General features: G+C 37.7%; 2 protein-coding genes across 8 annotated transcripts in view; both read left to right on the forward strand.

Moving 5' to 3' along the window:
• Nucleotides 1-16,293, forward strand: part of LOC143458634 (NACHT, LRR and PYD domains-containing protein 3-like) — a 35,220-nt gene extending 18,927 nt beyond the window's left edge. The window contains exons 1-7 of one of the 3 annotated variants that reach the window (XM_076955454.1): nt 5,841-6,311; nt 6,490-6,604; nt 6,730-6,792; nt 8,296-9,609; nt 11,359-11,460; nt 14,551-14,819; nt 15,051-16,293. In XM_076955454.1, coding sequence (XP_076811569.1) covers nt 6,532-6,604; nt 6,730-6,792; nt 8,296-9,609; nt 11,359-11,460; nt 14,551-14,819; nt 15,051-15,299 — 2,070 coding nt within the window. In that variant the 5' untranslated portion in view covers nt 5,841-6,311; nt 6,490-6,531 and the 3' untranslated portion in view covers nt 15,300-16,293. Of the gene's footprint in view, nt 1-5,840; nt 6,318-6,489; nt 6,605-6,729; nt 6,793-8,295; nt 9,610-11,358; nt 11,461-14,550; nt 14,820-15,050 lie in introns of those variants that run through there. The other 2 variants (XM_076955453.1, XM_076955455.1) reach the window with 2 other exon arrangements.
• The window catches only part of LOC143458635 (uncharacterized), a 107,558-nt gene extending 81,282 nt beyond the window's left edge, over nt 1-26,276 (forward strand). For 2 of the 5 annotated variants that reach the window (XR_013117682.1, XM_076955462.1), the window contains exons 1-4: nt 18,622-21,607; nt 21,885-21,973; nt 22,830-23,077; nt 23,891-26,276. Coding sequence is in view for 4 of the 5 variants with exons in the window: in XM_076955462.1 (XP_076811577.1) it covers nt 23,053-23,077; nt 23,891-24,216 (351 nt within the window). In the remaining variant the exon portion in view is untranslated. Of the gene's footprint in view, nt 1-18,621; nt 21,608-21,884; nt 21,974-22,280; nt 23,078-23,890 lie in introns of those variants that run through there. The other 3 variants (XM_076955460.1, XM_076955461.1, XM_076955459.1) reach the window with 3 other exon arrangements.
• Nucleotides 26,277-27,358: the final 1,082 nt, after the last annotated feature.

The following is a 27,358-nucleotide window of genomic DNA, read 5'->3' on the forward strand; positions in this document are numbered from 1 at the left end:
AATTTGTGACGAAAATATTTTCCATGATAGCAGCCACACCTGCTGTCCATTCTGTCAACTTGCTGGAGACGCTTAACGACAAAGCAGGCAGAATTTCAGATAAACTTCTGCTATACGACCAGTTCAAACTATATTTGCATACCCTGTTGCTCTCGGAGGTACCCTCTGTTATGTAGTTATTTTACCATCTGTAAGAGTTCATTCATTTGTATATAACTTCATTTTGTTGTTTGTGCTTGCTCGCCATTGCCATCTTCAGTATGTTACATTTTAATTGTCATCTTTTTCCTTCCGTAGCGGGGGAGGAATGTGGCGGCCTGGGTGGCTTTTGTAATACCATTACGTCATTCTTGGAAATGTGTTTTCCAGTTAACAATTGGAGTTTTTAAACTTTCAGTTCCGCCACATCATTCTTGGAAATGTGTTTTCCAGTTACTTATTTGAGTTAATGAACTAGCTTTCATAAACACTGCAATTATCGTTGGAATATTTGGAAACTTGCTCTGAATAACTTCGTGTGAAAACTCCTTTTTGTACGTTACCAAGTCGCTTCCAAGAAACTGTTTCCAGCTTTAACCGAATGTAAATTGCATTACAAACGCACTGTTTTTCTCGTTCACACGCTTTGAAATGTTCATGCCTTTTTTGTCATATATTTCCGGCACATCGCACAATGTTTTATAAGCTCGAACTTCTGTGCAAGATGGCGCAGACGTAAAGTTATAGACAGATGTAATACCGTACTACGGTAATCGTGGTGATTGCAAATCAATAGACATCTTAATAGCAGTGGTTTTGCTATACTTCTGGTTATGCGTAATATTGAGAAAGTGTACAGCACCTACAATAAAAGCCTTTTCTGGTAAACTGTATTTCTTATAATATAATAAGAACGTTCGGCTGTCAATAAGGTTAGAGAATTCTAATCGCACGCAACAATAGAGTCAGATATTAATGTAGTAGGTTAACTAAAGTCAATAACGTAAGATAAGATTGATAAACTCTGCATCTGCACCTGTCGCCATCAACCTCTGCATTCCAACAACCTCGACAAACTACCAACCTCTACAAACCCTTCGCCATATATTGTGGTGACCTCCGACTACAAGTTTGAAGAAATGTCGTATCTACAACCTATGCAAGGTTTTGGCGTGTCTGAGCCACCGCAGGCCGATAGTGTGGTTGATGATACTTTAATTGACCCCGGATGCGAGGATGACGGCGAAACATCGCACGCTGAACAATTCACCACACGTGGAAGGCCAGTCAAGAAACCTGCGCGGTATTCGGACACTCCGTAATGATTTTTTGTTTTTTTTTATATGTACCATAGCGTATAGCGTTTCCATTTTGTTGTATATTTTTTTTTCAAACCTACAAAGGGTAACTTAAGTTTGACGCCTAGCCTATAGCCCTACAGTCCATGAATCATGTACTATCGCATAAATTTAAATTCAAATTAGTTCGACCTAGTCTCTTATTGCCCAGTTGTCACTTTGTCGTGCCTGTCAAGGGTTTATTATAACCTTTGGTAAATATTTCTCACAATCTGTTATTACGTGTAATGGCGTTATATTGCCGATTGTGCTTATCTTAATGGCCTTAATTGCCATGCTGCTCTGACGGTTGACCCCAGCCGTAGAGAAATATTTCTTTTTGTTCATTTGTTATGCGGTACACATAGTGGCTGTTTTGGGAAGGTGACGACCTACCCGCTGCTGACGCTACTACACTTATTCTTATTTTTTGCACGATACTTTAAGACAGTGGCGCTGAGATGTCACCCAAATTCACTGTTGTACAATATATGACGAGACCGTAATACCATTTCTACAAAAATTTTACATCTGATGATTTGTGATACATGTTGAAATTTTCTTATTTTTGCAGTTCAGCGCATATATGCGTGCTACGTTCAACTTTTGCAACTTTTGTGTGTAATCATAGTTGTAGCTGGTGTAGGCTATATGTAAGTTGTGCTTTATTCAACGTTCGTTGAAAACGCATGTTTTGTTAGATCGCATTATGTTTTCCTAGTCGCTTCCCGCCCCTCTTTCACTCTTGCCGGGGAAGGAAAGATGTTATGTATTTAGCGGCCGTTGGGTGTTTCTTGTTTTGTCGCTGGTTCGCGCACTCAGAATACTCCCCGTTGCATGTCCGTTTTTCCATCCCATTCCTTTCTGCACTGCTTGCGCACAAGACGTGAGTTCGATTAAAGCCTTGAACTAAGAAGGTCGTGTCTTTTTCTATTCAATATATGAGCGAAGCTAGCATACAACTGAAGCAGCAACCTTCTGAGTCAGGAGTCAGCAACCCACCAACGTAACCAGCGTTAACCTTCGCCATAGTCCCACTTCACTACAATGTTGGCTTGTCGAATTGTTTATTGCAGGTGATGATTAGGGCAACCAAAAGTCAATATGGTCAATTTTTTTTTACCTGCTCAGAATGCTATGAAACAAGCACAAAACAAATTTCAGCTTTGTACGACGTGTGGTATAGAAGTTATTAGGTCAGATAAAGTCAAAATGTTACGTTAGGTCAAAATACGGTCAAATTGTTTCGTTAGGTCTTTTTTTAGGTCAAAATCTATTAAACTTGTAATTATGTAACCATTTTGTAATATTATTCTTCCGTTTTTCTCTTTTCTTGCACCGCAAACAATTCCAGTCCCGCAAATTTTACTTAGAACCAAAGACACAAAGAAAGGGAAGGCTTTTCAGCGCGTTTGGTGACGTCACGATGTGACGGCATTGCATTTGAAACTGCAAGTTGTCAATCTTAATACGCAGAAACGAAAAAAAAGTCAACACTAGAAAAGCATTTTGTCATTTTTAAATGCAGCTTTAGATTAGAAAGTTGCTGTAGACAGTGTAGAGACTATCAGTATAGCGTTTTTCAAAATGAGGTCAAAATTTAAACGTTTTAGGTCAAAATAAGGTCAAAATGTAAACTTTTTAGGTCAAAATGAGGTCAAAATTTGCAAATTTTAAGGTCAAAATTTAAAATTTTTAGGTCAAAAAACTGGTTGCCCTAGTGATGATATATGAGTCTCATAAGGTCGTTGTCTGCTTTTCTCACCCTCAGACTTAATTGTTCACCTTGACAGTCTATTGTCTGATGACAGGCTTCAATTTGCGGTGATCAATATTATAATGACTTGAATTCAGCAATGGTTACACAGGAATGACAACTGTTTATACTGATTATATTGAAGTTTCTTTGAGTAATTACATTTTGATAAAACATTTGAACAGCAACAGCAACAAGACGTACATGTTGCAGCAATGATATTTTGTACACAAATGAATGAACAACTGTGAATAACTCACGCAATATAGACAGGCACAATATTCAATCACGGCTTAAAACGGAAAACAGGAAGTTATTGGTATGCAACATTATCTATCATAAACGCCACGTTTCGTAAAGCAGATTTCCGTAAACAGAATTCTATGCTGCATTGGATCTGCTGGCTATATTATAATGTCAGCACAAACCATAACTTAAAATCCATCATGGAAGCCGGCAGTAGCAAATTCCCGCTACAATGAGATTTCTTTCAAGTTGCTGCGTATGAGTGTTGGGTATATGAGAAAAAACACAGAAGTATTATAAAACTATCAAAGGAAGCTTACATTTAAACTTTACCTGAGCTTGGGAAATTTGTTTCAATGAAAATTGTGTCTGCAATGAAGTCCATAAATTTAGACATATGGTGAATAAACATATGGTGGAAAAGAGGTTTCTCCATCATTGTAGTATTTGCATATCGGTATACTTTGATTTAATCAAATTAACTAGTTAACAATAAATGGGATATCCGCATGTTTCTTAGCATTTTGTTCATTAACAAAATTTTAGAACCGTTTACTTCTGCTGTTATTACGTAACAAAATTAGTTGAGTGAAGATGAAAATTGAAGCATCCGAACCAAGGAAAACGTGATAAATTCATTGTACATTGAAAAGCGCTACTAGGTGTGATTGGACACAAAATTTTAGACAGATTATAAGCAAGAGATAAAGAATGGATTTTCCACAAGCGCTCCCGCCTCGATATATTCTGTGCATAAACATCTGTAATATCTTATATTCCCTAAAGAAAACTCGACTGAACGTGGGTGCTTAATAGTTGGTATTCTTTGTTGCTAAAGGGCCTGTAGTACGATTTTCAGTAGTTTTAAAACGGCAACCCGGCGATTGTGACGAATGTCGCAAGACGTCACTATAGAAAAAGTATCAATGGTTCCGGTCCAGTGCGCACGCGACCTCAAATTGTGAATGTTTGCTGTTGTCATGGCGGGTGCGGAGTGTAGATTCAGGCTAAAGTTGACGTTTTGTGTTGGTTCAAAGTTAAGGCTTTTTGGCGGATTTTTTGGAAAAATACAAGGAAAAAAGTTGTTAAAAAGTTGAAGCATTTGGTGTGAGAATTCCAGATACGAGAATTAGCTCAAAATACTGCGTTAAGACCTTTTGTCCTACATCTCGGCGGATACAAAAACTCAGCCAGGTGACCGGGCTTGTTTAGAAGCAAATTCAAATTGAAATATGGTACTTTGCATTGTTTTAGATAGGGCTTCGGATAGGCCTACAGGCCCTAAAGACGCAAAAGTCGTCAAAACACCACTCACGCTTCAGTGAGTTTCTTTTATTTCGATGGATGTCCGGAACGAAGCGAAGTGGTTAATCTCGATCCATGGCTTAGAAGTAAAACAAGCAATTTTATCTTTTTTATTCACTGTTGCTCGGCAGAAGTGTTTGCTTGCTCCAAAAACTTTCAGCACTTACTACAAGGAAAGATGACAAGCGTAGCAGAGTATTGACAAAATGGTATTAGGCATATGCAGGCTCTAGAATAAATTTATTTTGGCGAAGAACAATTGTTAAAATAATCTGAAACTAAGCAAGTAACATATTTTGAAGAAACATTTTTTCAGCATTATGAATTAGTTAAGTAGCTGTTGCGGAAAACCCATTTTGCATTTATAACGAAGATGGCGGTGATGGTGACGTCACAATTTCAAATCAACATGTTTAACTGGTGCCATTTAAATAAAGTATGGTAATGCAGTGGATGTAAGTTAGCTAATAAGGACTTTGGACGTCTCCGTAGGTCAGGGGTGTCAAACTCAGTCCCACCAGGGGCCAAAACTCAAAACTTATTTAACGCCGCGGGCCGTAAGGATAAAACTTTATTGAACGTTTCGTGACACGAGTACATGAATTGGAACAGGCAGCGAAAAAAGACCAAATTTTTGATGTTTCTGACGATTTTTGACTGGCCTATTTTTGATTAAGTTATTCTTCTCTTACATACATGTTACATCATTATGTTTCATTCATTTCCTTGCAAAAGCATTAAAGAAATAACAAATAATAAAGAAAAAAGCAGCCCAGATTACAAGCGTTAGAATAAATCGATTTATTTTATCATATGATGGGGCAACTGCTGTGCTACTCTATTGTGCGATTTGTTATAATCTTGTTTCTTGCTTGAAAAAATTAGGTTATACTGTACAATAATCTCGCGGGCCGGAAATAGTTCAATGTATAAAATAGCATTGCGGGCCAAGTTTTATTGAAAAGCGGGCCGGATGTGGCCCGCGGGCCGGGAGTTTGACACATATGTCGTAGGTAGACAATTGGTTGCAGGTAACGTTTATTTTGGCTTATTTAACGCAAGATCACGTTTCTGCAGATCAAGTAATTTATGCAAAGTAATGTGATGATCGGCGCATGATGTGCCATACAGGTTGACTTAAAGCATACTTCCTGGTTTTGCAAATCTGCGTAGTGTTGCCTATTCATAATTTCCTGTTTATCGTTTTAGGTCGTGATTGAATATTGCGCCTGCCTATATTGCGTGAGTTATTCATTCATTCATTCATTCAGCGTGTGTATTAAGAAAATAGCTGCAACATGGCTGCAGCAGCAGCTTTATTCTGCCAATGTTCTGTCTAAATGTAACCGTTCAAAGAAGCTTCAATATAAACAGTTTATACAGTTGTCATTCCTGTGTAACCATTGCTGAATTCAATTTGAAGAAGTTCAGTGTTAAGACAGACAACCTTATTGTCATTTTCACAAGGTGATAAAGACTTTGATCGAGTGCTATAACAGCGGAAAACAAGTCATTATAATATTGATCACCGCAAATTGAAGCCTGTCATCAGACAATAGACTGTCAAGGTGAACAATTAAGTCTGAGGGTGAGAAAAGCAGACAACGACCTTATGAGACTCATATACCATCGACCACAATAAACAATTCGACAAGCCAACATTGTAGTGTAGTGGGACACCCTTACAGGTTAAGGTACCATATACCCACTTTTCATTACAGCGTAATATTAAACACAGTAATTTAAACAGATCCTATAACCTGAAATTATTGATTGGTTACATTACCCTCAAATTATACCTTCATAGATTGATATGGTATGTTGGTAGTATTTAGTGATATTTAACTGATATTTTTGTTTCTACAGAGCAAACTATTTAAGATATCAAATAAAGCTCTGAAAAGTGTCATGGCAGAGCAAAGCACAAGCTCAAATGTAAATATTACTGATCCTGTTTTCAACCAATCACCAGTTATTAAAGGTAGGTTATATAAAAAGTAGTATATAGTATAGATACAAAGTATATAATCTTATATCGGTATATGTTTGGTTGGTTTATATTTTTACTGGGAACACAACAATAAATGTCAAGTGAACTATTTCCAGATGCTGAGATTGTCACCATCAACTACACGCAACCAACCAGCGCAAGCTCATCTGATGAAGATAGTGAGTAATCACTTCTCATTAAATTGAAATTTAAATATCTTGAAATAATAATAAATACTTCAAACATCTTATTGTTTCACGCAAATGAAATTTAATGCAAGTTGTGTTTTCATTTAACGTCTGATGTCATGATGATGTCATGGTGTGTGGTGACAAGTTGCTCTGCTTGCAATGTAGAAGCAGTTTGCCGATCAGGTGGTAAATATCAAATTGATGTGTATTGGTCATAGCAAGCATCAGACGGTGATTACTTTGAATGTAGAACGTGAAACCCGATACCGTATGTTTCGATAGATGTCAGTGTTAGGTTCCGGTGTATCTTTCCTTGCACTGATAACCGACGGTCTCCTTGAATTATCAATCTATGTTAATAAAACATTTGTTTATTTGTCAGTGTGTTTCTCTATTTACTTCACCAATCCTGGCTGTACAATAACTTAATGTACTTTTGGAATCTGTAAAATTGTGGGAATGAAAATTTGTGCTTTAACAACTGAAAATACTTGTGTTCAAATTGTAAGGAAAATGGAAACTGTAAAATCTGCCAGTCGTTATATTGTATATAACGTATATATATTGTATATAACGTTATATGTATATTGTACGGGACTAAAGTTACCACGATTGAATAACGCGTTCCCAAATTTGACTGTTTCCTTTGCTGTAACAAGCCGATTGAAAAAAGAGATGATGTATTTTCCACGATCAAAGGAATGACAAACAAGAACGGTTTTTAAATACTGTCTTCTCCTGCCGTAAAAAAGGCAACTGAACTCAGGTCCACTTCGGAAACAAAACTGAGCAATTACATTTGCGTCATTAATTGGCGGAGGGGGCACCGTTTAAACAATTTTAAAAGCGCAAAACACATATATAGTGTAGACGACAACGGGGCGGATAGAATTTTACACAAAGCAGTGATTTTCCTGTTTTTTCCAAGTTCATCAATAAGCCTTACTGTATTTATTGGAGTATATCCCGCACTGGTGTATAACCTGCACCCATTGTTTAGTTAATAAAATTCTATGTGGTGAATATTCAGCATGCACTTCTGTGTGTTGCATTATCCTCTAGTGATCTAGTCTATTCTCTTTACATCTTGTTTCTTATTCATCACTGCATCAGGAAAACTAAAAATTGTTTGACGTAACGTGTAGATTGTGGTTGTAGGGAATGATTACGCTGCTCGCTGGCCATTACTTGTTAGCACCTTTTCAGTTACAGTTAACGTTTCAGTTCAGTTAGTTTTAATCAGTTGTTGTCATGCATCATAACTTCATTTATGATGTAATAATATTCTACAAGTGTATCATAATTCATGGCAAGTTTGCTATAAGTTTGAGATATAAATTATGTCATTGCTGAATATTTTTGAAAATTCTTCCACCAGTTTAATTAAGTAACATTTCTATTTCATTTTCAGTCAACTTATTTTAACACTTGCCTCACAGTTTAATCACAAAATGTGCCGTAATTTTAATCAGTCTTGTTTATATTTTACAGAGTGGAATTCCATGAGAAAATTGATGGAGTTGTGCATCAGTTACCTCGAAAAAGAAGGGAAGTTACGTCTTCAAGGTGTCAGTGCTAAAGAAGAAATTCCAGTTGTTCATCCAATAATTCACCAGATCACTTACTATGACAGAGATACAGTTACTGTTGATGAAAGATACGAACCAGAGGGTCAGAACGAACTGTTCAAAAATAAGATCAAAAAAGAAGTTTGTTTCCAAGATCTGTTGGATCAAAAAGGCAAATTCATCAGCATTGTTGCCAGCGCTGGTTCTGGAAAGACCGTCCTCAGCCTAAGGCTGGCAAAAGCTTTTTCCCTGCTTCAGCGACTCTGTATCCACCTGAAATTCATGGATGCCAATTATGAACAACCATTAACTCTTAGACAGTTTTTGCTTGAAAACATGTTTCCAGGACATAGTGAGGAGTTTTACATCACCTGCTTCTACTGGATGCAGAAGAACACCGACAAGATTGTGCTGATCCTGGATGGATTGGATCAAGCGCAATATTCCTTGGAAAAAATTTCACCAAAAATAAATGACAATGCCCGTGTCCCTGTCAAAGACTTGGTTTTTAACTTGTGTACAAAACATTTCTTCCCCAACAGTCTCCTCATCATCACATCCAGGCCACATGCAGTGCTCTACCTCCCTGAACTAGCAAGACCCCAGGTCACTTATGCTCTAGGTGATCTCAGTGTTTTCAACTCACACGAGTTGTTTCTTGCCTTTGCTGACGAAGATCTCTGGAGTAAGATCAAGAAAAGTTCAAGCCAAATGTTGTCCATGTGTAGAAATCCTTTGATGCTCCAAATGATTATTTCCAGCAACATCCATCCATCAGAAGACATTGGTGATGCTTCCACCCCTACAAGGCTGTTTGCAACAGTGATGGAAAACCTAAAAGGTAGTCGAAACATACGATTTCCAAAAACCATGGATGACTTGGTCTTGAAACTGCAGGTTCTTGCGTTTACTGCAACAAACAACCATAAAGTTATTATTACTGATAAGCAGCTGAAAGATGCAGACATTGACCCAACAACTGTTCATGATATTATTGTGCAACTTCACGCACCCAAACGCTCGGTGAACTGCAACCTTTTTGAAGGCAGCACTACGAAGTTCTACTTTTGTCATCAGACCTTTCAGGAACATCTCACAGCATCCTATGTTGTTTACGGAATGCCGCTGGAGGAGTTTCAAGATTTCGTGGAAACGTCACTGTTTGAAGAGCATTGGACAGTGGTTAGAAGATTTGTCTGTGGCCTTTTGTTTGATTTGGAGTCAAAAGCTGTTTCAGGTAATTATGAGTTATGTTTTACCATGATACACAACAAATGAAAGCAGTGATTAAGTACCGTGCTTGTATTTATCACATTTTGCCTTGCCACCTAATACACAACAATCAAAGCAGTGATTATTTACCAGCACTTGTATTTTGCCATGTTTGTCATGCACTTCATTTGAACTGACCAATTGCTTTTATTGTTGGTATTTGTTGTGTTTATTTTCCTTTCAACATCCTTTGTACATCTCTTTGTTATTTTCTAATTACCTGTCATGCCATGCACACTGTACAGTATAGCACTGCCATATATCCACCTTAACCGGGAAATTTCTTCAAAGAATGTGATGTTTTACTTGTGTTTGGTATTTTTGTTGTGGTGTTGGCTCATTTGCTTCTGATTGTTTTGTTTATTTCACTGTTACTTCATATAACTTTGAGCTGCTGTAGTTCCTACCACCTCATTACAACTGCAAAAGTGTCATCATAGTTGTGATTTGTTTTTTATTTCTTCTTCTAATTGTATTTTTTTTCTGTTTCGTGACACATATGGTTTTTTAGATGAAACTTGTGCAATAATATTTCGCAATGATTTGTCAATTAGAGTTTTGTTGACTCCAATGTGTCATGTTTTATGCTTTCTCTGATTTAGTACCATGCATGGGAATTTTGTGCGAGATCCATATTTCACATAGAACAACAAAAACATAAACATATGATAAAGTCTATACAAGTTATGTTTAGTAAGTTGTGTTTGATTATTACATTTGTGTGGACAGTTTCCTTCCATATTTGTTGTTGTTTAACTCGCCATGTCCATGAACTAAAGCAGTGTTTCCAACCGGGCTGTCATGAAAGTGGTCAGGGGCATCATGAGATTTTGAACAATACATAAGAAAAGCGTTGTGTCTTTTAATCACGAACAATATTGTTTTGAAAGCTTCGACGTAGACCATTTTCATATCACCGGTAACCGGTTTTGCAGTAGCTGCATGTGCTATATTTGCCGTATTTACTCGATTGTAAAGCGACCCTTGTTTGTAAGCCGCGCAACACAAGTGGTATCTGTCATTGTGTTGAATTTCTCTGCTCCTCTCCCACTCCCGATAAAAAAGAAACAAAAGTTGCCTCGCCAACGGAGCAGCATGATATCACGCACTGATCACGCGTTTACTGCATGCAGCAGCAATGAACATAGTTTTACGACGTCTGGCACGCAACCAGAAGAAAATGTAAGCCGCCATCGATTTTAAACCGCACAAATGATGATAAAAGATACTTTGTTCCGCGGCTTACAATCGAGTAAATACGATAAAACAGCGCATGTATTATTCCCCTCTATCTTATACTTCTCACTCTTTTCAACTTTGTCGCATTATTAAGTGTGTGCCGTGTTACGAGAAATGTGCAATTTATGCGATGTTGTGCTGGTAATTCACTGTCGTTTTGGCATTTTGTCCATTATTTTATGGATACTTAACTTTATCTCACACTCATAATATAATTGTTTTAACAACCCACATTTTTCTGTACATGTTGGGCTCTGAACAGATTAGTCATTAAACTACAAGTTGATATTAATGTCATTGTACGACTAAACTTTGAAAAGCTTTTTCTTTCCATATCATGTTGCATGTGGTGCCCATGGTTGTGGCTTTGTTTTATTGCTATATCAGTTTCATTTAAAAATATCAGCAGTATGGCCGCCAATGATAGTTTGCAACGAGTGTGTTTAAGTTGACTGATTTTATGATTTATTTTCAGGAGATCTTCTGCAGAAAAAGGAAATTTTGAAGAAATATCTCACTCAGCAGCTGGAAATCATTTCAGAAAAATACTTGAAATCACGTCAAAAGTACAGTGACGGTAGCCAGTGTTTGCATTTGTGTATAAAGTGTAGACACCTTGTTACCAAGTATTGGTCGAGGATAGAAATGTACCGATGCCGGGGTTTTACCGATGTTACTGATCCCGATGTATCGGCCCTTCTCAACATCGGCATCGGTCGATGTTTGTGACTTTTCACAAAAGCAACATTTAATGCGATGTAGTATTTTTCTTGCGCGCTGTGTCATGTAAAATAAGATTTTTATGTTTTCCAAACCAAACAGCTAACTTGACACTTTTGCAGTTGTAAACCCGTATTTATACGCATGCGCACAGCGTTTTGTGAAGATGTTTTTGGAACCGAAACTTAAAATTCTTCAACGATCTCTCAAAATTTACATTTCTGCAACTGATACAGCAGAAAATTAGCGGTCACTGGTTAATTTTCAATTGATTGCATTCCTTTAACATTTCTTAGCGGTCGCCTTAGAAGCAAAACCGAATAAAAACTCTGTAACACAATCCGCTAATGACACGTGTTTAGAGTGACGGCTACTTTGAGCCTACATTCTGTGACAGGGGTGGGCAAACTGCGGCTCACCGGCATGTTTTTTGTGGCTCTTCTAGTCGAATCGTAAAATTCCAAAAAAATTGTTAAGGCTACCAAGAGTATCGTTTATGAACGTTTTTGTCTATTTTGTTCTTCATTTAGGCCAGCATTTCCTTTATGACGTAACAGTAGACATAGAATCCAACATTGTTTTCAGGTATAGATTCTATACTCTATGGCCTATGCCCTATGCCAGGGATGGCGAACCTTTTTTAGTGCATGGGTCACAAAAGAGACCTTAATCCTTGAAAAAGCAAAAGTGGGTCATAAAAACTGGTGGTTAAAAACTTGCTTACCAGACCACACTAATCCTGAACAGCCAAAAGGCATGCAGTCACTAAAGAGTACAAAAATGTAACATGATTTTCTAACATCAAGAGCACAATAGCTTTATTACGTTATAAGCACCCAGTAACTTGCCGTGATACTGATAACGCACTACTACGGCTTTAGTTGTGTCAGACTGCTATATGGCAATTCGGTACGGTACTAGATTAAAATAGGTTGGGACCTTATTACAAATATTTAGTGAAACATTTATTCTTTGCTTAAATATTTGTTTAAATTTCATTATTTAAAAAAAAATAAGTGGGTCACGGAAAATCTGTGATGGGTCACTTCGTGACCCGCGGGTCAGTGGTTCGCCATCCCTGCCCTATGCCATAAAGTCTATGGCAAAGGTGGTCAAAGTGCGCCTAACCGACATGTTTTTATGGGTCTTCTAGCTGAAAAGTAATATCCCAAAATGACTACTAATAGTATAATAACCAAATTGACAATCATTACTGACTTTGCGGCTCGCTGGTGTTTATGGTTTTCCGCAAGTGACTCTTTCATTGAACAAGTTTGCCCACCGCTGTTCTATAATGTGTAATCTGTCTTTTTCACGAAAATATTTGGCCAGTAAACGAGATGACGTTTAACGTTTGTTCGCCCGACTAAAAATGTGGTCAAAATTTATGTCTAATCGGCCTAAATCTGTTGACGTGTTGTTGACAATCATGAGCGTCGACGTACAGATAATTGAGATGCTTTTTGGCTGACATCCAACTTCCATCATTAACGTCATAGCATTCGTAGCCTGCTTTTATGTTAGGTTGTATTACGTTGTGAATACTGATGAAAGCTAATGCAACTACCCCATTTGATATCAACATCTTTATACGAAAAGAATGAGATGAATGCTATGGTTTATCATTGACGCTTTGAAGTATCTCACTTGGTTGATTTGTCGACCATGTTTTAAAAAGATCGCGTTAATATAAACGATACCTTGGCGGAAATGGGGTTAAATTTGTCACCAAACAAAGCGTCTCAGCTGCTCGTGTTGGCAACAAGGCGCTGCATTGTCATTTCGCTGAAGACTTATAAGGAAAAAGGCGAATACAAAGCAATGTATCGCGGTAATGGAAGACTGTGACATGAACAGAACTACCTGACTAAAGCGATAACACTGCGCAGCATAAAGATTTACAACTGTGTTAAATTACCACGTCTTCAAAAGCGAAGACAGACGAAATAAGAAATAAGACCGGTTGTGATAATTCGTTATTTAACACGTGTGTACAGGGCAGAGATGAAAATACTCGAGTCAACGTGATATATCGGCATCGGTACATCTCTAGCCGTCTTTATGTCTCCACATGTGTACATAGGCAGCTGATGTCAATACTTTAACACACACTTGGATATAATTTTCGCAAATGTGACAGCAAAGATATGTCACGTCATTGTTATGTAGAATATGTTTGTGACATCATAATGCAATGTATTGACGTAACTCTTTACCTCCTATTACGTATATAGTTTTCGGGGGACTTTTTCCATGTCTTATTACAGACATGTGCAACCAGTGGCCCGCGGGCCGCACTGCGGCCCGCCAGGTTGTTCCGTGCGGCCCGCGTGGTGCTCAGCAAAATGTTAGAACTTCATTCTAGCCATCACTATTTCATGCAGTTTACATCAAAGCAATGGAAATTTTCGCACGCTGTGTATAGAAATATTGCCCTTTGTGATGCAACAATGCTGCGTTGCATAAATAGTTTTTCAATAAATTGTCGCACAAGTGTGTCGTGGACTGCATTAAATCTATTTCTTAACTACATAAACTGCATAGGAAAGTCGTTTTACGATGCTAATTTTTTCTGAAAAAATCATGTGGCCCGCGTTGTCATTCAAAATTTTGTATTTGGCCCTCCAGTGAAAAAGGTTGTACACGCCTGCCTTAATACAATTATACAATGCTTCTATAGATATGCAAATTTATCATCAACCCTTGCGTAACCATTGAAATTGTGATGTAACAATCATAATTTTTAATTTTGATGTTTCTTGATTGTTGAATGTTTAGCCACGTGTGGTTGCAGATTTACGAGACTACATAGCAATGTAGGTTATATTTTTATTTGTTTTATTTCCCGCTGACCACCAAACATATCTGTATCGTCTCACTTTTATGGATATATTATTGTAGCAATTCTACCCCACATAATCGCTTTATAACTATTATGTTTATTTAGTTGATGAAGCACTCAAAGGCAGATTATTCGACCTGTACGCCTGCGTTGGAGAAGGAAAAGATTCGTCCATCGCAACCAAAGCAGCAGAGCATTTGCCAAGAAAACTTTATTTACCGCGGCCGATGAATTCAAACCTGGTCCCTGGGTTTTTGTACGTCATGAAACACGTCACAAAGCAATTGGATGTGCTCAGTCTGGCAGTATGTCGCCTGGATGCGAATTCATTTCACGAGGTCGCTTCGGCCATAAAAGAAATGAAACCAGGACAAGTAAGATATTATTGACATCAATTAGTTATTGTTGTTTGTTTCCATTCCGACTAATTGTTCCCGACCCATCAAAATATTAAATTGCTGACTTGTCCCATGTAAGGTTGGCAAAAAGTCGTAAGTGCGGTCATGTCTATGAGTCACTTATAACTGAGTTAACCTCTGAAGCACTGAGTTGAACCGAGATAGACCAAGTTATAGTTGACGTCATCAGAAATATTTTAACTCTAGATTGGAAAGATGAATATCAATTATAACAAACTGCAACCATCGAACATCGATGACGTCATCGGGTTGTTGAGAGTCGTGAGAGATGAGCTGTGGATGTTGAATTGCTTCATTGATGATGATGGAAGAATAAGGATATGGCGAGTTGCTAAACAGGATGAAAGAAAAAAACTTCAAGCTGCGTTGAACAAGATCCAAACCGGGTTGGAAGTTGTTCTTGATTTTGACATCACACTTCGCTCACAGAAGTGAATCGGGATGAACGAGACGAATTCCAACAAGCGCTAAATGATGCGGAAAACTCTAGATCGGAGATCCTTGTTCATCCCTGCACCACACCACGCTCGCGATAACTTTATTGTGATGTCACTCTACAACAGGGGTGACGAACCTATTCGATGACGCGGGCCACTTTGTCAGTTACGGCTGAGCAAGCAGGCCGCAAAATTTTTTTAACATTTTGCATAATAATTAGCATTCAAGCACAACCGCTTCATTTGGCGGATTTTTAGCTGCTCCCGCGGCCGCAATAAATACATCGATTGAGTGCGGCAATCTATTGAAGACATACTGCTGCGACTCAATTGTGCTATCAGCTTTTGATATCGCATTGCGCAAAAATTAGAAACAGGTGAAAGAAAGTTCAAGACTGCTGGTCTCACCAGACGCTTCGTTCAAGACTGCTGGTTTCCCGGACGCAAAATTCAACCCTAAATTCCGGACATGTCCGGAATTTTCCGGACGGTATAGCAACCCTTTCCTATAAGTCCTATATGCCTTGCATGTATGGGCGTTTGTCAAATCGTTTGGTGGGCCGCACAAAATGGTTTGGCGGGCCGCAGGTTCGTCACCTCTGCTCTACAACCTTGCATTTATTTGTTTGTTTTATGTAATTTGTTAACTTTGGCGACGAGATCGTGCTTATTATGACGTAACAAGCAGATGTAGACAAATTGTTTATATTCATTCTAAGAAATTCAAAATTATATTAAAACTATGAAATTAATTTTGGTCGTTGTTGATGACGTCACTCATGCATTGAGAAATTCATTTACTCTCGCGCGCTTACGAGTGGTCAATGCAGCAATGTCGTGGTCACTTCTACATTTGTTCAAATTGTTTTTAAATTTGCATTTTATGATCGCGATTTCTTATGTAATTGTTGACGACGTGTTCTGTGCTTTACAATTCCTCTCTATGATTCCAGTTAAAATATAAATACAATTTACTTTATTACGTCATAGAAGCGCCCGATGTACAGCATATTTTATTGAGGCGAAAAACACAAAGAATTTACAAATCACTGTTCATTCACAAATAACGCATCAAGTGCGCATGTCAAGAAAATACAAGGGTGTGTAGCAATGTGAGATACAACACGGTCCTTATACATACAAACGTTTATGCGGGTTCGCGTCGAAGGACTTCACAAATTTTAACTATTTGGTCGTGGTAGGTCGTGTCCTGATTAAAGGCCCTGGCTCGTCTCGCGTAGAGGGAACGTTCAATCGCAGCAATTATGGTTTTTGTGCTAAAAATCTCCTTTTCAAAAATGATCGCGTTCCTGTGGCGTCTAATTTGTTGTTTAATTACTGTAACCAGTAAAATGCTCATGTCGAGCGCTTCACGATCATGGTTTTCGGGACGATGCATGTTTATTATTTCTGTTACGTCGTTAAAGGAGATTGCAGTTCCCGTGGAAACGGTACCTACTCTGCATGCGTAGTGCCATATAGCGGCGATTTCTTTCACATTTAAATAAAACACGCGAAGGTGCATCGGGGCCGATCAAGCAGAACCGACATGCGGTGTTTGAAAAAACAGTAAAGTTGAAAGCATTTGACCTAAAACTTAGATCGTTCCGGATGATTTCGTTTCGTCCGTATAATCGATACATTAAATATGAAGGATTAGTATTAGATCAAGGGTTGGCAAATTCAGACCAAGTTCGACCTCCCTGGGAAGTGATTGCTTCAGATGATTCGGATTCAGAGACTGATGTTGATAACCTGGAGCAAACTGACTCTGCATCATGTCAACTTGTCAGCTCTGTCAATGGCAGCGATGATACAAGAACTTCAGCGCAAGCGCAGGGTGGACTTACTCCAAACACGGCGAAAAATGGATTGGTTGCTAAGGACGGAACAAAATGGGAATACATCGAATTTTCTTCAGGATCGAGAGGTAAGCTACAAGCCCAGAACGTGCTAACAGAAAGTGGGATATGCCAATATGCCTAATGAGATGCCAACCGCATGCCAGATGATCCGCTTAGTGTGTTTGAGCTACTTGTCAATAATGCAATGCTTATCCATGTTTAACAATGCATAGAAGCGCATAGAGTGCAAAACAGGGATGAGTGGAAACTACCAGTAAACTGAAAGCTTTTATTTCCTTGCTGTACGTGCGAGGAACAATATGTGGAAAGAACCGACAATTCGTTGGATTTTGGGATAAAAAATGGGGAGTACCTTTATTTTCCAGCAACCACGAGCAGAAATCGCTTTTACGAAATCATGAGATTTCTTCGATTTGATTTGCGGAGCACAAGACTGCCCCGCTGCAGATTTACACAGTACATGGTCAACAAGCCGGACAAATTCGGTATCAAATTTTTGCGAGGTGTTGATGTAGATTCTAAATATACTGAACACCATATCATATGTTGGCAAAGATGAAAACAGACCATCTACGCAAAGAGTGTCTGAGAGTGTGGTTATGAAGGTGGTGGAACCATACTTGGGAAAAGGAAGAAACGTCACAACTGACAATTATTTTACCTCGACTCACCTCGCCACGGATCTCAGCAAATATTTACTCATGATATTTGTTTATTAGCTCACAAAAGCGATGGCTCGTTTGTCGTTCGATGAATCAAAGCAGCTATCGGTGGTGATATCACATCTTGACAAGTTTCTCTACTTTTTCCCCGGATACGATTACTAAGGAATTTTTTTGCGTTTTGCTGTAAATTTCCTCCCACAACTTTGTGTTTTCAAATTTTTGTAGAATTTGCTTTTTTGCCTTCATAGTCACTAAACCAGACTATTACCTATAATGTAAGCAATTGAACGTTTTAAGTTTCTATTAACGTTTTACTTTTCTGTTAGCCAAATAGCAAGAAGTTTTTAATTTGCTGATAATACTTTGCGCACTTTTTTCTATTGCATTTTTGGATATTTTTTTTTGTGCGCAGTTCACATTATTTTACTGTTTTTTTGGCGTAGTTGTGAAAATTTGTAATTTTTTTAACTCTTTTCCAGTTTCATGTTTGGTTTCTTGCTCTTTGTACCCATCATGCTTTTTCTAGGCAAAACATATTGGCAACTAGAACGGATTTTTGATATTTATTCCACATGAAGTATCAATAAATACAAGAATAACTACAAATTTAACAAGTATCACTTTTTCTAATATGAGAGGCGCTCATTACCTAAACATTGTTTTAAATTGTTTTCTACTCGTAAGTTTTTAAACTCAGGTCTTGTTGGAGATTAGTTAGGGGAATACCCATGTTTAATACTAATTAAAATTGCAGAGACTAGAGCCTGTAAGTGTAAAATGTAAAATGTAAAGCAACCACTTATATAAAAATTTTAAAGCTGTGCTGTGTAGAAACGGCAGGTCCGGATCTCCCGGAGGTGAAATTAGAAGTCGCCAAAAACGCTTTTAATCGAGCATGTTTATGCCCAGATTTTGCTCGATTTTAAACACAAAAGCAGTGAGTCTGTGAGTGTAGAAAACTAAAACAATAAAATTTAAAGGTTCGCTACAGGATATTTTTTGTCCTGTTGTCTTCGGTTACGGGTTCGTTGTAGTTTTCTTTCGTCCCTTGCCGCCGGATCCGGAAGTTGAAGATTTAATAATCGGTTAATTGCAGCGAACTTGTGAATAAAAGTCTGGATTATGCTCGTTATTCTGGAAATTTCCTCGTCAATAACCACCTGTCTGTTGTCTGACTGACATTCAAAAGTATGTAACGTAGCAATAGGAAAGCGTTACACTGCACTCCAGCAGATCCGGAACTCCGGGTATTGCTGTGCACCTCTGGCAATACCCACTACCAACATTAAACACCAATTGACTAACTGAGGAGATGATGATGACTTAGGAGACCGCCTTTGACCTAGTCTGCAATTTTAAAATTCTAGTTTTCTTTATTTGGCAGAATAAAAAGTATGGCGATTTTTTATGGAAACCTGTGCGTGCAAAGATGATAATTTTGGCACGGAAGGCTCAATTATTGTTGTGTGCATTTTCGCCATAATGTTTATTTTCCGCCACTGACTATGCTAAGCAAAAGTTACGATGCTGACTGCTATAAGATGGTAGGTACTAAGTTGTTAGCCACCTTTGAATATTGTGTTGTTTATTTTTTGCCTTTAGCTGTCTGGAGCAAAAGTTACGATGCCAACTGTTGCAATTACACCACAACAAAACACATGCTCACGAACAATTAACAAGCAGGAAAAAGTGGCAAAGCCCAAGGGCTTAAAACATGCAGGATAGCAATAATAAAATTGTGCAATTAGATGATAGGTTAGCATGGCCACCAAACCCACAAAATAGTTCCTATGCTTAACAAATTTACACCAAATATTACAAAAATTGATAGAAGTGCACAATTGGAAAATGTAGATATTTGTTTATTTATTATAAACTAGCATTTAAACAATGAGAATAAATTAACAATGAGTCGCTAATATTTGTCTTATTGCCTTGACATCAAAATTAAAAACAATGTTGATTTTGATTTAACTTTTTTATTTTGTTTCTTCGTTGATAAAACAAATGCACAATATCAACTTTTGACAGCAAAATAACAACATTTGTTAGACTGAGGTTTAGTAAGAAAATTATGTCATGATGAAATAAATACAAGAATGACGCAAAGCTCACGGGAAAACGTATCCGAGTTATTGACACAAGTTATGGCCAAGATTCGTGCTAGATTGATGCCAATAAATGAGAACCAGTTAGTGTTAAGAAGCAGCTTGTCTGATTTATGTTTGTGATTTATCGTTTAATGAATGGAGCAAAATTGCTTAAAAGGAATGTGAGTTGTTGAGTTATGTTGAGTGAGTTGTTTGACCGTTGTTGGTTGGGTTTGTTTGACCAAGTTTTATTTCTATGATTGTCAGCTTTATTGAAGTTCCTTGAACAAAGGGTTTTGTTAATGACGAAGTTGCTTTAAATATCAGAACATGGAAAATTAATCTTTATTAAATGAAATTATGTTCAACTCTGGAGGAAAATTGAAGTCAAAGCGTGATTTACCACTTCAATATAAACCGATATTGATGATGATGTTGTTTAAGCCTAGTACACCTGCCCAGCCAGTCCACTAAATTATCATAAAACACACCTGAAGCTGGTTCTCGCTCTGTTTGTATCTCATGTCCTGTTGCTTTGGTGTTTGCGTTACACTTCTTTCTATTGCTGTATGGTAAATCTAAAATCTTTTAATTCCGGTTTGAATAATCGAAACATGTCATGAATTATTGTCATCTGTGGTTTGTTATGAAAACTCGAATATATCTAATCAGTTAAAAACTTTGTAATATTCCTGTAATTATCTACATTATATTTATTTATATATGTGAACTATCACTAGGGATGAGGTTGAATCCGTGGCTGAGTACTCGACCTGGTGTTGCGATAATTTCTATTGTGATAATTTCGATGAGTATTTCTTTATTCACATCGAGTCTCATAGTTACCAAAGTTCTAGTTTAAATATTCCAGAGCTGGGTACGATTGCGCTCGATGATTATTGAGATTGATGTTTTTGCAATTGCATGAGTAACACTCGTTTGCCAAATTCGATTTTGTTCTCGAGCGAGTTCACATCTTTGCAGTCTTCGTCTTTGTTTACTTCAAAGCACAAAATACAAATTGTTGTTAGGACAATTGTTAGCACAAAACGCTGTGAACGCAGTTTGCAGCTTACATGTTCTGTCAGTTTTGACTGCTTTGTGACAAATCATAATTCTTAGGTAATGTTGGTATAAAATGCCAAAACAGTGACGTAGTAGCAAAGGGGCACAGCTAAAGGGACAGCATAGCAAGCACAGCTAAAGGGACAGCAAAGCAAGCACAGCCGAAGGTTAGGCCAGATCGTGGGTCGTATGTAGACCACTTTCTCGATAGATTGAACGTTTTCTTTTTAAGTGGTTGCAAGAAACAATGAGAGCAGCTCAAGACGAAACAGATTTAGCTTTATAGCTTAAAAAAATAAACATTACAATGTTGTTACGGTTATGAAAAAATTTAATAATTCTAATTCATAGACATCATTTATATAAACACTTATGGGATTAATCTATTTCACTTTCAAGATATTGAATGCAATCTATGGGTTACGATATGACCTCATTTGAAGACCATCCTGTCAATGGGTTCAACATGGAAAATATGTCGTCACTAAGACATCCAGTATCAATATAAGCATTTACAAGTTCAATAGAAGTAGAGCCATGTTTTCTGTACTGCAGGTGGCGTAGTGTGGTACGCTATGACGTCATTTGATGACCAACCCAGCATTTGGTACGACATGGGAGGTATGGTGCCGCTAGGATATCCAGTATCAGTATGAGTATGTACGTTGCATGCATGCGAAAGCTACGCAAACATTATATTAAGATTACGTCAGTTATGTCCTTGTGTTGTCATCGTGGTGTCCGAACCATTTATTCCAGTGCTTGGCGTCATAAACACGTAGCCGGACACTTGTTTATGTGATTTGTGGATATCCTGACAAGTTCTTTGTTCTGTAATAAATGTTTTGTGACATGAAAAAACTTGCATTGTGATAATTTTTTTTCCATTATTATACAGGAGTACCAACAGATATAAGTCGATACGACGAGGAATATGAGCATGTGTTCAAGTCTACTACAGCTGGTGTCACCATACAAGCACCGCAGGTATTTTATTTTGAAATCTTATTTTAAGACAAAACTTCAACAATGGCACAAATTTTCCTGTTAATGTTAACATCAGGACAAAGTGTGTTTTCTATCTCAATGTGCTGATATGTGCTTATTTGTGTTGTTTGGACTCTGCATGGTTCGTTATATTTTTGTTTATATATTGTATTGACTATCTTGTTTTTTTTCAATCATTTTACGAGCTTTAACCTTTAAACTTTCGCAAAATAATGTGACATTTCAAAATTTGGAGAAAGACAACTTGTCTCGTTTGTACTCGTCCCATTTTGCATAATTTTTATAGACACTAGAATACATTCTCTCATTTTGATTGGTTTCTATGACATTGAAAGTCAGCCAGCTTGAAAGTCAAATCAAAAACTTAAAACGACCTTCTCGACAACACCCGTCCTACAAATAAATATAAAGGTTAATCAAGTGCAGTCAGACATAAGAGTGAGTAACAGGAAACCTCCACCACCTCCAGCATGAAATTACATACAACCTGTTTTGGTGCCTACAACTGTTTTGCTTTGTTTGGTAGCAAAAGTAAAAGAATGTTGAGTTTGAGCTCGATTGCTTTATGTCGTCTTCACAAAATTACAGATTACAAATTTTTTTTTGAGGTGCCAGCGATGTTTCAACAGATTTAGGGTAATTTGAGGTCGCCGATTCCGAATTTGGCATTGGTTTTGCTGAATTGGTTCTAGTTTTCGAGATATAGTTATTTTCTTTATTTCAGCATTTTTCACTATTTCTGGCATTAGTGACAGTGTTCATATATTGATTAGTAATTAAGCTTTGGTATAATTAAGTTTTAGTTAATATGTATAAATTTTAACTGTGATATCAGATGTCTATGCATGCAGCTTTCCCGAGCATCAAGTAGCACTTAAAACTATTGACTTGGAGATGGGATTCAAACAAGTCTCACTATCAAGTCCATGGTCAAGATTGTTCCGCACGACTTCACTACATGCGTGGATGCCTACCTCACACTGTGTGTTAAAGAATATATGCACGCTTTCAGTCTGACGTCAGCAACATAGACATCAACGTACTCTTTATGCAGTCTGATGGTGGCCTCACTCCTATTGATCAGTGAGTTGTTCGTAAAATAGTGATTATTATTATAATAATATGAAGGGCAACCACATGGAGTCATCTTCATTTGCGAGCAGCGATGCTTGTCGTTGAAAACTGTGTTTTGGACCGAGGAATGCAGATGTAGAAGCAAATAACGGTTCAAACTATTTTTTGACACCATTTGTGCCTATATTTTCTGATCGGGGATGTTTGTAGTCGGCCCCAAATATGCTTCTGCCCACCCAGGTCCCACATACTACAGAAAGGGGGATCTATGAATTGGTTTATGTAACTGAGAAACACTGAGATGCTTCTGACTTATCTGAACCAATGGCTCGGTTGTAATTCTGTCATTGCAGACCTTATATGCTGAAAATGATGCTTCATATGATGCTGAAAAATTTCATGGTAGTTGTTAGGTGAAACGATGAATTGGTTTCTGGTTTCTAACAAATCACTAATGATTGTCGATATCATATGAAATTGCCTGATCACATCACACAACATTATGCAGTATAACGTCATTATTTTCAACCACACACCAGGTTTTCATCCCTGAACACACGAAGCCGATATTTTTCGCGGCCACCACGCAAGATCAAAATCTGCAGCTTTTCATTGTCATTGAGTCAGACCTGCCACGTCATACTTTAAAGATGCGCGGCATAATTATCTGCGCACTCAAGTATCGCGGGTTCTCGCGGCTCCCGGGGAATTACCTTGGTGCTGCGGGACTCGCTATCTCTATGGCAACTTTGGGGACTTCTGTGTTTTTGTGACGTCACAACTATATCAATCATAGACATTTCAACGAGGCTTTCTGTTTAGGGAATCCACCTGGTCTTAGAGTTCATGTCGAGTTGTGGGTTGGAAGTGGTCCAAGCTTACTTGGCGCACATCCAACACCACTACGAGGTCGCGGTCGGAAATGTGCTGCGCGACGTCTCCATGACAACGGACGGCGTACTACACGCGTCGGACAAGATGGACGACGGATCAAGGATCAACCTCCGCGTGGAGATCGACTCGTAGGAGAGAAGCGTGACGTTCCATTTCGAGGTGACATCCCCCATGGTGATAAACAAGTTGAACGCGCCGAGAGCGATCAGCAAGTCTGCCATCATCTACTGGCTCAGGTGCATGGTGGGTTATGACGTTATATTCGACCCTGATATCCAGATATCCGGTCGTCCTCAAGAACTTCCAGCTTCTCCCGGGCACTGGGGGAGAGTGACGTTAGAGGGGCGGGGACGGGGCTTTGAGAAAGATTCATCTTCAAAACAAGTTGAACGAAATGAGGTTTTCCAACTCTATGGTTGACCTTTGACCTTCCTTCATTGTGGTGAAGCCGATATAAGATGTATGCGTGTTAATGTTCGTTTATTAAGTTCTGTTTCTTAAAAATGATTTGATACAGAAGTTTTTCCTCGGCTCTTGTTTTTCTAAAGTTGCTGAATTTTGTCAAAACTTTATTTTTTAAGCCGTTGTGATAAATATATCACTTAATGTAATATAAAATTGTTTACTACATAGAATTCTCATCTATGGAATCAGTGAAGCATAACACTGCGTGACGTAATCGATTGTTCCCTTGTGCGTGCTTTTTGATTCATTCAGTCCCTTTTTTCAGTCGTACGTTCAACGCCGCAACATGTCTCTGTGATGTTGCTGTCATAATGTTCTATCTTGATGTATTCGTTCAAAGAAGCTTCAAATATAATCAGATTATACAGCAGTCATTCCTGTGTCATTATTGCTGAAGTCTATCAAAGTTCACTGTCAATTAATACACAAGGAAACAGACTTTGTAGTGTAAGTGGGTAAACCTTACAGGCTAAGGTAAAATATACCACTTTCATTACAAACTGATGCAACCGAGTGAGGACGAATTGACGATAAAAGAAGACATTTCCATTACAAGTGTGGTGGAGCCGAAATCGCTGAGAACTACGCTTTTCTTTTTTGAGCAACCTATGAACAATTAAATTTGAGGTTGAGAGAAGTCTAGTGATCTCAGACTAGAAGTTTCGAAGATATGTCTCATCCACAACTCATACAACACTCATTGGATATAGCCGACAGACATCTCGACAATTTGATATTCGAACAAATCAACTACAACGACGGTGATGAAGAATCGCCTGGACTTCGACCAACTTCGAATGCAAGAATGACCGACGAACAAAGCACTCCAGTGAAAACACTTTGTCGGTATTTGGACATTCAGTAATGATTTTTTGTTTGTTTTTTTCTCTATGTAGTATATATTATAGCGTTATTGTGTAGTTTACCTTAATTGATGGTGGCTTAGTTGCCATACTCTCTAACGGTTCAACCATACCGGAGAGAAATATTTCTTTGTGTTATTTTGTTATGCTTTAAACATAGCGGTTGTTTTCGAAGGTTAAACAAATACCCAAGGCTAACACCGATACACTATGTTGAATGTCAATTACAAAACGTATTTGACTAATTTTATATATATTTTGTAATACGCGTATTTCCAAGTGAAATATTCACACAGCTATACTGGTAAAACCAGATGCTGAAATCGCGTGAGCATAAGAGAATTTTATACCACTTTGTTTACGGAAACGGCGTGAAAAAACGTGAGATGAAACATTTGCCGACGTTTCCTCATTTTGCAAGCATTCGCGTGACGTGTCAGGATATTCTGTTTTCTATTCAAAGTCGTGACATAAATGTCATCATTGTTTGTTTTGTATACTAATTTTGAGTTACAGAAAACATATTACTGTCTTTTTGCGAATATATTGCCAATATAAATTGTATTGTAACTATGTTTCAACGTTTATTGTTATTTGATATACATTTAACGTGTTATATTGACTTTTGTTATCAACACTATTGTTTTAATTATTGCTTATCGAGAATTGTTTCTATTTCGTTTATAAATTGCTTTAAAATTTCATTTTAAAACAATTTCTAGGAGGAGGTTATGTGATAAATATATCACTTAATGTAATATAAAATTGTTTACTACATAGAATTCTCATCTATGGAATCAGTGAAGCATAACACTGCGTGACGTAATCGATTGTTCCCTTGTGCGTGCTTTTTGATTCATTCAGTCCCTTTTTTCAGTCGTACGTTCAACGCCGCAACATGTCTCTGTGATGTTGCTGTCATAATGTTCTATCTTGATGTATTCGTTCAAAGAAGCTTCAAATATAATCAAATTATACAGCAGTCATTCCTGTGTCATTATTGCTGAAGTCTATCAAAGTTCACTGTCAATTAATACACAAGGAAACAGACTTTGTAGTGTAAGTGGGTAAACCTTACAGGCTAAGGTAAAATATACCACTTTCATTACACCGTATTTTGATGCTCTCTTAGAAAATATTTTTTGCGTCACTCGCAAAATAATCGCTGTGTAGTTTCAAAGAACATCTGGTCAAATTATTTGCTGCCGCTTATTCAAACCTTGTCACTTGCATCAGCCTCAGCACTGCTTGTACAAGTTTTAATTAACAATTTTGCGAAATAATTCACTGAAAGGGAAATGCAGTATATTCCAACACCAGCCAGACACAAAATCCGTAACATGTTACTAAATAACATGATATAAATGTCAAATGTTATAAAAGCGTTTTCAAAACAAAATTTATGAAATATTTACAGTAACTTAGCCAAAGAAGTTCAGCCTTCTAAATTGAAATGTGTGGTTTTTCGATTTAGCCTATTTGTCCTTCGTTATTTTATGACTTTGGCCTTTGCAAATATTGAGCCTGCAAAACTGATACAAAGAATATATTTAAAAGTAGATCACATCGACATCTTATAAAATAGCAATCCTCCTACATCGGCGCCAACTTTTGTTTTCGGAAGAAACCGTCATTATTCCAGTTAAGGTCACTGTGAATTGTTAGATGTAAAATTACTAAACCACATGTTTCAACATAACCTGATGTCAGCTGGTGGCAGCAGTGAGTCAAAACCAATGATTTGCAGCGAGAAGAAGAAATCTGCTCCTCTATATAAGCTGGATGAGTTGATATGACGTCATGCTAATCTTTTAAGTTAAACTTAACGGTTTGCTTTCAAGCAAGTGTTATATAATGTGACGGTTACGTCACGAGTTGTTGGTTGTTACTGTTCTCACTCACTTGTTAAGACTGCACAATGACGTCAGATAAATTACCACGTTTGAACTGGTGTGCCCCTATATATACACTTATGTTGTATGCAATAAGCCCCTTATTATGTGATCGATTTAATACTTCACACAAGTTATACACAAACGAACGAAATATAACTTGTCATAGTGACAAC

Source organism: Clavelina lepadiformis, chromosome 5 (assembly GCF_947623445.1).
Source record: "Clavelina lepadiformis chromosome 5, kaClaLepa1.1, whole genome shotgun sequence".
NCBI classification, from domain to species: Eukaryota; Metazoa; Chordata; class Ascidiacea; order Aplousobranchia; family Clavelinidae; genus Clavelina; species Clavelina lepadiformis.